This window comes from Canis lupus, chromosome 13 (genome assembly GCF_003254725.2).
Source record: "Canis lupus dingo isolate Sandy chromosome 13, ASM325472v2, whole genome shotgun sequence".
In the NCBI taxonomy this organism is placed as follows: Eukaryota; Metazoa; Chordata; class Mammalia; order Carnivora; family Canidae; genus Canis; species Canis lupus.
In genome coordinates this window covers 44,749,638-44,762,326 of record NC_064255.1, presented here as the reverse complement: position 1 = coordinate 44,762,326, position 12,689 = coordinate 44,749,638, and the positions used below count along the sequence as shown (strand labels likewise).

At 38.5% G+C, this 12,689-nt stretch overlaps 1 protein-coding gene across 8 annotated transcripts in view; it reads left to right on the top strand.

The window, feature by feature from the left end:
• Positions 1–12,689, top strand: part of FRYL (FRY like transcription coactivator) — a 257,372-nt gene that overhangs the window by 206,677 nt on the left and 38,006 nt on the right. For all 8 annotated transcript variants that reach the window (XM_035704622.2, XM_035704639.2, XM_035704578.2 and 5 more), the window contains 5 exons: positions 509–603; positions 1,696–2,303; positions 2,611–2,708; positions 6,799–6,969; positions 9,724–9,864. In XM_035704622.2, coding sequence (XP_035560515.1) covers positions 509–603; positions 1,696–2,303; positions 2,611–2,708; positions 6,799–6,969; positions 9,724–9,864 — 1,113 coding nt within the window. The remainder of the gene's footprint in view (positions 1–508; positions 604–1,695; positions 2,304–2,610; positions 2,709–6,798; positions 6,970–9,723; positions 9,865–12,689) is intronic.

The following is a 12,689-nucleotide window of genomic DNA, read 5'->3' as shown; positions in this document are numbered from 1 at the left end:
TGGACCTTGATGCGAGGTCTACTTCATGGCAAATGATACCCATATAGTCTTTGAGAGGAAAGTGATGGATATAATTTGCTACTTAGAAAATTCACTCCACAGGCTGGGTGAAGTCCTCAGGAGGGCAGTAGGGGTCAGGTAAGAGGCTGTTGTGAAAGTCCACGCTGAAAAAGTTTGATTCAGGGATGCTGTGGAGGTATAGAGAGGGGGTCAGATTTCAGGTATATTTTAAAAGTAATATTTCCAAGACTTGCTGATGAGTTTAATTTAGATGTGAGAGAAACAAAAATGACTCTCAGATTTTTGGCCTAAGCAATTTTGGGTGAATTGCGGTGCCATTATAGCCATTAATTTGATGAGTTTTCATCAATCAGCAAGATCATGTTGCTTGAGAGTTTAATCATTTTGTAATATTAATGTCGAGTTGGTTCTAATTTTAAATCTCGTCGGGAAGTCCATTGCAATTTCTTTTTTTCAGAGCATAATTAAAATCTGCCCTTTTTTCTAGGGATTTGTGATTGAGCTTCTTCTCACATTGGAATCTGCAATTGATACTTTGGCTGAAACCATGAAGCATTATGATCTTCTTTCTGCCCTTTCTCAGTAAGAATTTGAACTAAACTGTAGATTTGCATATAGAATTCCCGCAGCTAAATACACATAACTATGACGTGGTATTGTTCTAATATTGGTAGTGGGAGTAATACCAAACAATTCAGATGGATTTCCAGTGGGGAAAAGGAGCCTCAGACAGTGAGGGTGTGTGAAGAGGTTTTCAAAGGTTGTTCCCCTGAGGTCCTGGTCAGAGATCCTGCTTCTGCTCCACTGGGCTTCGGCTTCAGCTCCGTTCCTGCTGTGCTCACTATGGTTCCATTGCCCCCCAGCAGGCCAGCCCCCTCCCGCATCCACGTCTTCTGCAAATTGTTCCTCCCCTCCCACTTTCTCTTCCTTGTGACTCCCAGATTGACTTATCCTTCAGGACCCATCTCAGATATCACCACCTCACTAAGCATTTCTAATTCCCAAAGGCGGTGCAAATTATTCCATTGGAGAGGGGGGGATTCTTAGCAGTGTCTTCTCCATATTTTAATAACAGTAGTTAACAAGCTGTCCATTTTTACATCTGTATCTCCCCCAGCAGAGTTCATATTCCTAGTACTTTGCATTTTGCTGGCACATGCGGGCAGCATTCTGTCCTTATTTTTAAATCAACAATAATTGGGGAAAAAAAAACAATAATTGGAAGTGAGGGAGAAGGAGAAATGGAACAAATTTTTTAGCTTGACTTTTAGGGGGAGGGGGAGTAGAGAAAGTGTGTGCGTTGACCAAAATAAGGACATGGGACCATCAAGTTTGGGAATAAGACCCATGAGGTCTGCTTTGGAAATACTGTTTACTAAATCCCAGAGCTGAAAGTTGTCAGGGATAACTGTGGCAGAGTTTTCACTTCCAATCAATGTCCTCCAACTCACGGGAAGCGGGTTGGCCACCGTAGGAAAGACACTGTTGTGTGTTTGGCTTGAATATGGAGGAAAGAACTGAAATTTGAGGAAGTGAAGTCAGATATACTCAAACATAATTTTTCCTGGTGACTGTTTTTTTCAGTGTTTTCAAGAGTAAAATTAATGTAGCAGAGGAAGTAATTGTACATGCATTTATCTTTCCTTCTTTTTTTTTTTTTTTTCTTTTGTAAAGAACCTCATACCATGATCCTATAATGGGAAACAAGTATGCAGCTAACAGGAAAAGCACTGGACAACTCAATCTAAGCACAAGTCCCATTAATAGTAGCAGTTACTTGGGCTATAACAGTAATGCAAGAAGTAACTCTCTAAGATTAAGTTTAATTGGTGACCGAAGAGGTGACCGGCGGCGGAGTAACACACTGGATATCATGGATGGACGGATAAACCATAGCAATAGTTTAGCAAGGACTAGAAGCCTTTCCTCCCTTAGGGAGAAGGGAATGTATGATGTGCAGTCCACTACTGAGCCTACCAACTTGATGGCCACCATTTTTTGGATAGCAGCATCTTTATTAGAATCAGATTACGAATATGAATACCTCCTGGCTCTCAGGCTTCTCAACAAACTGCTTATCCATTTGCCTTTGGATAAATCAGAGAGTCGAGAGAAGATTGAAAATGTGCAGAGCAAATTGAAATGGAGTAACTTTCCAGGCCTTCAGCAGCTCTTCCTTAAGGGTTTTACCTCAGTATCTACACAAGAGATGACCGTGCACCTCCTCAGTAAGCTCATCGCTGTCTCCAAACACACACTGGTGGATCCTTCCCAGCTGTCAGGTGATGCTAATAGAATTGCACCAACTCTCTGCTTTTTAATGTAGTGAAATGTAAACCGATTTGTTTTGAAGTCTACTAATTTCTGCTTTTCCCCAATTAGTCATGGGGTGGTTGGTTGGTTGGTTTTAATATGTTGAGATAGCTTGAGTTCTTTGGTAAAAGCAACAATAGAATTTAGAAGACCAGGTACTCCGAGAAAGAAAAAGAAAATGGTTTCTGTGAACCATTTAGAAAAAAAAAAAAAAACTTTAATTTTAAAAATAATGTGCAATAAAGTTGGTTATTGTTTGCTTTTTTTTTTTGATAGGCTTTCCTCTTAACATCCTTTGCTTATTGCCTCACTTAATCCAGCATTTTGACAGCCCAACTCAGTTTTGCAAAGACACAGCTAGTCGAATAGCAAAGGTAAGCAAATGTTATGCTGACAGATAACGCCAGAGGGAAATTTTTCTGGAGTTTATCCTAAAGGGGGGGAATCTTTTAAATCTTTTTACTCTCACTTCCTCTATGCATTTCACATCTACATTTTTATTCTTCTCATGCATATGGAGGAGTTTTACAGTAATGATGTAAGCTACCACTGTTCACATCACAGAGAATAAAATTATTTCTTTAGAGTAATGCTCCTCTGAGTCTGAGTCTTTTTCTGCTCCGTTTCCCCACTTATCTCCTACCTTTCTGTGAGTCTCCAATTCATTCATTCGTTTACTACCAAATATCGTGGAGCACTGGGTTACATACCAGAAATGCAGTGATTATCACTGCATTGCCTAGTGGGCCTTGGAGTAGGGGTGCAAGCAAGTCAGTAAACAGTGGCCACTGAGTCTGGTAAGTAAGTGCAAAGAAAGGACAGGACCCTAAGGGCACAGAGAGCAAACGTCGCCCTGGGCACTGAAGGCTGAATAGGATGAGAAACCAAGAGCAGGGTGAGGGTAGGTTTCCAGGCAGGAGAAACTGCATGTGTAAAGGCCCTGAAAAGAAGAGGGCATAATACATTTTGTAACTCCAAAAGTTGTCTCTCCTTTTACTTTGCCTTTTTCCTTTTAACGTTCTCTTCATCCCTCTTTGCTGGCTTCATTCTTTTCTCTTCCTTCCTTGTTTGGCTCTTTCCCTCTGATCATTTCTGAAACAGGAATGTACCTATTTTTAGATCATCTGTTGACATTTGTTTGAACATGTTAGAGCTCTTAATCATAATTTTTAAAAAGTATGATTTTTTAAATAAAATCTTTGTTGTCAAGAACAAAGAACCCAGATGCCTCTGCTTAAACTTAATTCCTAATTTTCTTTTTTCTTCTTTCTTTTTTGTCAGTCATTGATTCTTAGAAAAAAGTCTCTACAGACTGAAAATAGAAACAGTTATAAGGAGGAATTATATAAATTTACAAGTCCTGTACCTACAATAGGAAATTAGGTGAACTGGGGGAGACGAGTGAGTTAGTATGAATAAGAGGACCTAGCCAAAGCAGAGGGAGAAAAATCAGAGAAATTTGCAACAAAAGGGAATAAGTGAAATTCTCTGGAAGAGCTTCTTATATAAGCAAACTTTTAAAAGCTGATGGTCATTTAACATGTAGCACAACAGTATATGCAAAGAGCAAGCATGCAGAAAGCCACTTCACCAGTACCCAAATCCCAAGGCTGGAAAGTGCAGATTTATCTCTGAGTTATCCCAGCCCAACTAATCAATCACATTAATAGTCACAGAGTAGAAACCTTTCTGTTATCTTGATAGGTAATATTTAATAAATGACAATATTTAATAAAGCATGTTGTTGAATCCATCCATGGTTAAACTTCTAAATAAATTAGATATGGAGGGATTTTTTAACGTAATCGTTTTATTTTTTTTTAACGTAATCGTTTTAAAATACATTTTTAAAAAGAAGAACCATTATTACAGTTAGTGGAAAACATATCTTAATCTTGAAAATGACTGCCTAAAAAAAAATACCCAACAACATGTATTTGCATTAGTGAGGTCTAAAACTGGTGTAAAATAACTTGTTAAAATACCTTTCATTTTAATATTTTAATGACCCATCATTTGAAAAATTTGGTAAATATATTTTTTTTCCATATGGAAGGGGATAAAAGTATATTGGCTTACTTTGGTATTTCAAGACCTAAAAAGCCTGAGTCCTTTAGTATAGAAGTAGGAACATTCAGGATGGCAAGAGAAGCGTGTTAGAGAACTTCCTGCTGAATGCAGGTGTGAGACAGGAGCCTGGCCCAGTCCAGGGCATGAGGCCCCGCAGATGGTCAAACCTCTGCAGTCTTGACCAAGGCAATGCACAGGACACTCCCAGATATCTTTCTGTTTTTAAGAAATCAAATATGGCTTTCTATGAGTCATAAATTGTTTTTAAGTCTGTTTTCTTCCTGTTGAGTGGCACACAAAGGTTCCCTCAGTCTGCTTTCAGAAACCTGCAGGATGTGAATTAAATTGATTCCTTAATTATCCTCTCACTTAAACTGTTGAGAGTAATTTTATGCCATTATGTGCTTCCTCATTATGCAAATATCCCTGGTTCTGTTTGTGCCCTTGGAGAGCACAGAATTTCAAAGTGAGGCAACACTTAGGACAAATATTGTCTTTTTAAGCTATTCATTATAACAAAAATAGTATGCTGAAAATGTTTGCTTTATAAGATATACTCTTTTGGGGTCATACTTTAACCTGGTAATTCAGAAATTCCAAAATTAAACCTTAGCCATTGTCCTTACTATAAAATTATACCGCATCTATCCCTACGGATTTTCTTCCTCTTCAACAACAGGTTTTTAAAAAAAATCATGCTTTAAAAAAATATATTTTTGAAGGAAATAAGAGTTTTATAGGAATATTTTATTTTTCAGGAAAAAAATACTTTAAAATTGAAAAGAACTTACTTTAAAATATTAAAGTGATTGCTAGAAAATAACAAGTTGTGAATGATAAAGTTATGTGATTTTTTAAACAAAATAATATGATTATTATATTTTGAAATACAAATAAGAAACATCAACAAAAATTTTTTTTCTTCCTGCCGTCTATTGTGTGGGTAAAAGGGGAATGCATGAAATCAGCTGCATTTAACAATTTTATAAAATGACTTCCAAGGTACTGCTAAATGGTCTGCAGAGTCCTGCATTGCCTTCCTACTTCAGGCCTATCCAGTGATAATGTCCACACAATGAATCAAAGTAACAGTTCTGTTCCTCTGAAAGTTGAAACATACATATATTTGAAAAGGTAACAATTCTGCAGTTGACCTTGAACAACACCTTGTTAGGAGCGCCAGCCCCTGCACTGTTGAAAATTACCTGTGACTTTTTACTCCCCCAAAACATCATTACCAATACCCTACCGTTGACTGTAAGCCCTCCCAATAACATAAACAGGCCAATGAACATGGATTTTGTGTACAGTATGTATCATATTACTGTATTCTTAACAATAAAGTAAGCCAGAGCAAAGAAAATGTTCCTAAGAAAATCCCAAGGAAGAGAAAAGACGCTTACAGTACTGCCCTGCATTTATGGGATCTGCATGTAAGTGGACCAGCACAGCTGAATCCCATGGTGTCCTAGGGTCTGCGGTACTTTCTTTACCAAATGCTGCAGGAACTTTGTTGAAAATACATACAAAACATCAATAAGATGGTAGGATAAATGAGGAAAAGAAAAACTAGGTGAGATTCCTGCCACAGCTCTGACATGTAGGGGGAAATGAGGAGTGTGGCCCTGTTCAGGCTCCCCAGAGCAGGCCAGAGACCTTCCTCACCAGGAACTGGGTGGACCAACAAGGTGTGCGCGTGGTCAGTAAGATCCTCCCAGAACATTTATTGATTCAGGTTCCATAATGCCGTAGCAAACAGACTCCCGAAGTCAGTACATGTGGAAGTGGCCATGACTTGCTGGCCAAGGACCCGGGGAGCTTGGGGCGATCTCCTGAAGAGCGGTCTGGGGTCCTTCCTGCAGGTTGTCCCTCCCCCAAGATGCGGGACTCAAGGGTTTGAGCTCCCCACATGTGTCCCACATGGCAGCATCTGTGCTGCTGACCCCTCCTCAGAACCAGGGGAGCCTGAGACTAGAGCATGTGGCCTCTGGCCCAGCGTCCCTGGCCCTCTCTTGGCCGGCAGAGCCTGCCCCCTAGTTACTGCGCACTGAGCCCCATAGGGACTTTACTGCACACAACTCTTTACAAAGCAGTTACAAGATGACACATAGCGTCTATGGGTAAAAACCATGTAGGGTTTTACCGGAGGCAACCTTACAAAGCATTGGACTGACAAAAGCCCTAACACCTGTGGAAGCGCTCGACCTACTGATCATCCTTCCATGTTACCTGTTGAACTCCTCTCTTCAGGATGCCCTGGGCTTTTCTTCTCTTATTTAACTTTCCTACTGTATTGAAACAAAATGCATTAAAGCTTCTACCACTACATTACTAAATAAATACGTTCAAGTGTAAAATCAGGTTTAAACTTTAAACCGTCTTTGTTTTTTTCAGGTGTGTGCAGAAGAAAAATGCCCTGCGCTCGTCAATCTGGCTCACATGATGAGTTTGTACAGTACACACACGTATTCCAGAGACTGTGCTAACTGGATCAATGTAGTATGTAGATACCTACATGACTCCTTCTCAGATACTACATTTAATCTTGTGACTTATCTTGCAGAGGTAAATTTACCAAAAGAAAACAAAAATACTTTTTAACGGTTTTGTGGCAAAATTTTCCGATAGACTTATTTCTAGAAGCAGTCCTGATACTAATCTTCAAGTTGTCTTTGAAAGTAAATATAGATCTCATCTTTTTTTTAAGAAAAAATGGTTAATTCCTTTCAAGTATAAAGTATACTTTCTTTTTTAAAGATTTTATATTTTTAAAGATTTTATTTATTCATGAGAGACACACACAGAGAGAGAGCAGAGACATTGGCAGAGGGAGAAGCAGGCTCCATGCAGGGAGCCCGACGTGGGACTCGATCCCGGGTCTCCAGGATCATGCCCTGGGCCGAAGGCAGGGGCTAAACCGCTGAGCCACCCAGGGATCCCCTAAAGTATACTTTCAAGCATGAAGTTGCTTTTCTTTTTAAATTTTCATTTTCATGTTTATTTTCTCATTCACTATCCCTAAGTGATAGAAATTCAAAATAAGGTAAACTTCAACTTTTATTTAAAATGGAAAATGCATTTGGGGGCACCTGGATTGAGTGTCAGTGACAGTCAGTTGAGTGTCGGACTCTTGGTTTTGGCTTAAGTTGTGATCTCAGAGTCCTGGGCGTGAGCCCCGTGTCAGTCTTCCCACTCAGCACAGGGTCTGCTTCTCCATCTCTCTCTCCCTCACTCCTCCGAGCCACTCACATGTTGTCTCTCAAATAAATAAATGAAATATTTTTTTAAAAGTGAAAAATGGGTTTTTATATAGATTTTTCTCATTCACTGTTAGTGACCTGAAACTCAAAATAATATAAATTTCACCTTTATTTCAAATATTAAAAAAAAATGAGTTTTCAGGGATCTTGATCCTAGACAATAGTCATAATTTTTGCTTCCAAAACATTGGTTATTGACTTTAAAATCAATTCTAGAATAATACAGCGTGTAAAGGCATTTCTGCTGAGTAAGTTCTTATTTTGATCATACATTTGCTTCCTGATCTAAAATATGATTTGAGTGGCTAAAGATGGAATTATATAAAAAAAGCAGCCCTACAACAGCATAGAAAGTTAATATTTATTTGTTGAGGAAGTAACTTCATGCCTAAAAAGTACTAAGTAGATATCCACAAAGAATCTCAATGGAGGGACGCCTGGGTGGCTCAGTGGTTGAGCATCTGCCTTCAGCTCAGGTCGTGATCCTAGGGTCCTGGGATCGAGTCCCACATTGGGCTCCCCACAGGGAGCCTGCTTCTCCCTCTGCCTGTGTCTCTGCCTCTCTCTGTGTCTCTCATGAATAAATAAAATCTTAAAAAGAATCTCAAAAGGAAGAAGTCCTAGTCACTAAAAACTAAAAATGTTTGTCAGCCTACAATCAAATGACACCTTCCTTTTTAAAAATTGACTCTAAAAATTAAACCTAAAAGACTGTATAAGCTTAAAAGAAATTATTTTTAACTCAATAAACTTTTTTTTTAAGATTATTATTTTTTTTTTTCATGAGAGACACAGAAGGAGAGAGAGGCAGACACAGGCAGAGGGAGAAGCAGGCTCCATGGAGGGAGCCTGATGTGGGACTCAATCCCGGGTCTCCAGGATCACGCCTCCGGCCAAAGGTGGCGCTAAACCTCTGAGCCACTGGGACTACCCTCAATAAACATTTTAAATATTGCTCCTAACACTGTTTAACCTAGCTATGTCACTGATGTTGACTATCATAATATGCTTTAGTACTGGTGTGCATTTTTAAGGTGTTGGCTTTTGATTGGTTTGCTCCCATCAGCCCTACATTTAGGAGAATGGCTCAGTTGGTAGAGCATGCGACTCCTGATCTCAGGGTTGTGAGTTCGAGCCCCATTATGGGTATAGAGAGTACTTTTAAAAAATAAAAAATTATAAAAAAACAAAAAAAGAGTTGATGATGGGAACTATCTGCATAGCAGCTTCTTAACCTGAATAAATGCAAGCCTCTAGGCTTATCTCATACCTATACTTTTAGGACAGAAGCCAACATAAAACCAAGGCTAACTTCCTAAGCCTGTTCTTTAATTGGTTTTGAATTCCAGCTCCTTAGACCAGCTTCACATTGGTGCCACCATCAAGCTCACCGCTAAGGTAGCACTAATTCTCTCGTCGAGGTGATCGAGTTGGAAGTGGCATAGGACAGCCTGTGGGTACCACAATGAGTGACATTTTTTTCACTCTGTAGGGAGAATGCTTTGTCCCAAATGTTCTTAGTATGTAAATGTTCCTTGTTTTATTATTATTGTTAATTCTGAAATGATGAACCACAGTACTGAAACTAGTTACATGTATTTAGAACTACATATATTTAACTTAATTGTCCTGTGAACAATATGAAGTAGATAGTATGATTACTGTATTATTTAAAAAAAAAAAAAAAGGTTCACAGGTTAAGAAAACTTATCCAAGATCTTGTAGCTAATAGGGTGGCGGTATGAATGGTTTGGAGACAGTTATAATTTGGTGATGGTTGGTATATTAACCTAGAATAAACGGTGGTCAACTTAAATTAGTTAAGGAAATGAAAGAAAACAACTAAGATTAAAATGAAAAATAATTATTGATCGTTTCTGAACCAAGGACAAGTAATAGAAATAATTATCTTTTATGTTTATTATTTATTAGCCTCTGGATTTCTAATCATCTGATCATAAAATCATGGATTAAATCTATTATGTTTTTCAACATCGTAAATATAAATAATTGAATTTTCCTTAACCTAATGAAAGTTTACTTTTTAATATTACTTTAGCTGTTAGAGAAAGGATTGTCCAGCATGCAACAATCATTACTACAGATCATCTATAGTCTTTTGAGTCACATTGATCTCTCTGCTGCCCCAGTCAAGCAGTTTAATCTGGAAATCATAAAGATTATTGGCAAATATGTACAGGTGAGTGACCATAAATGTATAGAATTTGGCCATTTATGTATAGAATTATTCACTGCAAACAATTTATAATCATAAAAAAAAAACTTTAAAGTTCAAGAGTAGGGAAGAGTTATTAGTCCATACATCATGTTTCCAGGAATATTTACGACATGGAAAGAATGTTCTTAATTTAAGTGACAAAAAGCAAAATCTCAATGGTAGGTTGGCATGATTCTTAATTTTGATTAATCATTACATCTATGAATATGCATTTCAGTAATGACTGGAAAGAATGTATATGAATGTCAGCTGTTATCACCTCTGAACAGTACACTTGTGACTCTTTTGTATCTTTCTGCTACTAACCAGATTCTACATAATAAATAGCTACTACTTTTAGAAACAGAAGAGCTCTTTGTAGAGTCTGTATTTTAGAGTTGCTCTCTGTGTCTGATAAAATGAGCCCAGATATTTAGAAAATAGAAAATCAGACTTGGCTTCATGTAAATGATGACAAGTCAGTCTGGTCTGTACTGAATTTCACCTTTGATTTATCTGCTAAGAAAGTCCTTGCTGAGCAGATCAGTATTGTGGATACAATTTATCAAAGAGAGCAAACTCTGAGAACCTTAACAGATGAAAAAAATTGTTTCTACTCCACTTATATTTGCATTCACTAAAGCAGAACTTACAAGTGGAAATACTTGGCTAGCAATGAGTTTGTCTTAGCCCATATCTGAAAGTAATAAAGCTGAGTTGGTTTCCATTATTCTATTTGGTAATCTAGGTTCTTTTTTATATTCCCTTGAAAATCAGTGGATGCAAATATTAAAACAAAACAAAACAAAACTAAGATTCTTTAGTGACCCTCTTCATCTTCTCTATCTCTCTCTCAATAAGCAAGGCTTCACCAAATAACATGTTTTTCTTTTTCTAAAGCACATTTCTTTTTCTTCTTAAGATATAAAGAAGCAAACTAATCAGGGGCACCTGGGTGGTTCAGTGGTTGAGCATCTACCTTCAGCTCAGGTCATGATCTCAGGCTTCTGGGATCAAGTCCTACATCAGGCTCCCCACAGAGGGCCTGCTTCTCCCTCTGCCTGTATCTCTGCCTTTCTCTTTCTCTCTCTCTCTCTCTCTCTCTCTCTCTCTGTTCTCTCATGAATAAATAAGTGTTTTTTTTTTTTAAAGTTAACTAATCAGATATTTGCTGGATTATAAGATGTAGATGCCTTTTTTTTTTAATGTTCAGAACCACAAGCTCACATGTCTACTGGGAAGCAACTAACCATAAGAGGGCATAGATTTCTGACTAGTGAATGGCACATTTCCCATCTAAAAGGAACAGCACAGGGATGCCTAGGTGGCTCAGTTGGTTAGGCACCTGCCTTCCGCCCAGCTCATGATCCCAGAGTCCCAGGGTCAAGCCCTGTGTTGGGCTCCTTGCTCAGCGGAGAGCTTGCTTCTCCCCCTGCCCTCTGTCCCTCTTTCTCACTCTTGCTCACCCTCCTTCTCTCAAATAAATAAAATCTTTTTAAAAATAAATAAAATATAAGGAACAGCACAACTTAGCTTCCCCTAGTGGCTGCCAGTGTGCCAGGACAGATCCAGTGTGGCAAGAACTTCTAAGTTTTGAAGAGAAGCTAGAAATGTGGGTTTTTCTCTAAAATCTCCTAATTTCAAAATGTTGACTCAAGTTTCTTTTTAAATATTGTATGAACTGAAGTTCATATTTAGCTAATGGGCCATCACAGTTTGTGACTTCTGCTTTATTCAGACATTAACCATTTCACAGAATTGTACTCTTGATGGGACGCCTGGGTGGCTAAGTAGTTTAGCGCCTGCCTTTGGCCCAGGGCATGATCCTGGAGTCCTGGGATCGAGCCCTACATCGGGCTCTCTGCATGGAGCCTGCTTCTCCCACTGCCTGTGTCTCTGCCTCTTTCTCTCTCTCTGTCTCTCATGAATAAATAAATAAAATCTTAAAAAAAAAAAAAAAGAATTGCACTCTTGATAATCTTTTATATCTCATGCACAATTACCAGTATATTTTATAGAAATGTATTTGAGAGGGATCCCTGGGTGGCTCAGTGGTTTAGCGCCTGCCTTTGGCCCAGGGTGCAATCCTGGAGTCCTGGGATCGAGTCCCACGTCAGGCTCCCAGCATGGAGCCTGCTTCTCCCTCCTCCTGTGTCTCTGCCTCTCTCTCTCTCTCTCTCTCATGAATAAATAAATAAATCTTAAAAAAAAAAAAGAAATGTATTTGAATACGTTTTAACTTTTTACAATGCCCACAGCTTCTAATTATATCTGTCAGAAAATGTAACTTTTTAAACTATTTTTTTATTATTATTATTTTTATTTATTTATGATAGTCACAGAGAGAGAGAGGGGCAGAGTCACAGGCAGAGGAAGAAGCAGGCCCCATGCACCGGGAGTCCGATGTGGGATTCGATCCCAGGTCTCCAGGATCGCGCCCTGGGCCAAAGGCAGGCGCCAAACCGCTGCGCCACCCAGGGATCCCAACTATTTTTTTTATAATGGTGTGCTTAAAATGTCACAACATCTATGTGGACATTTTTATAATTATTAAATATTTTGTGCTTTAAGTATCCTCCTATCAGGATGTTATTAAATAAATTGGATAACTCAGTTCTACCAAAGATTTTACTTGCTTTTTGTTCTTGTTTTAGTGGCATTTTCCCCCTCAGACTGGTCAGCTGTGACACAGTATATAGAACACAAGGTTAACATGTGATTTTGTTAACCATAAGTCAGGAAAAAAAAGTTTTTTAAAATGTATCTGCTTTGTAATAGATGGTTAAAAAAAAAACTGTACGTTCTTT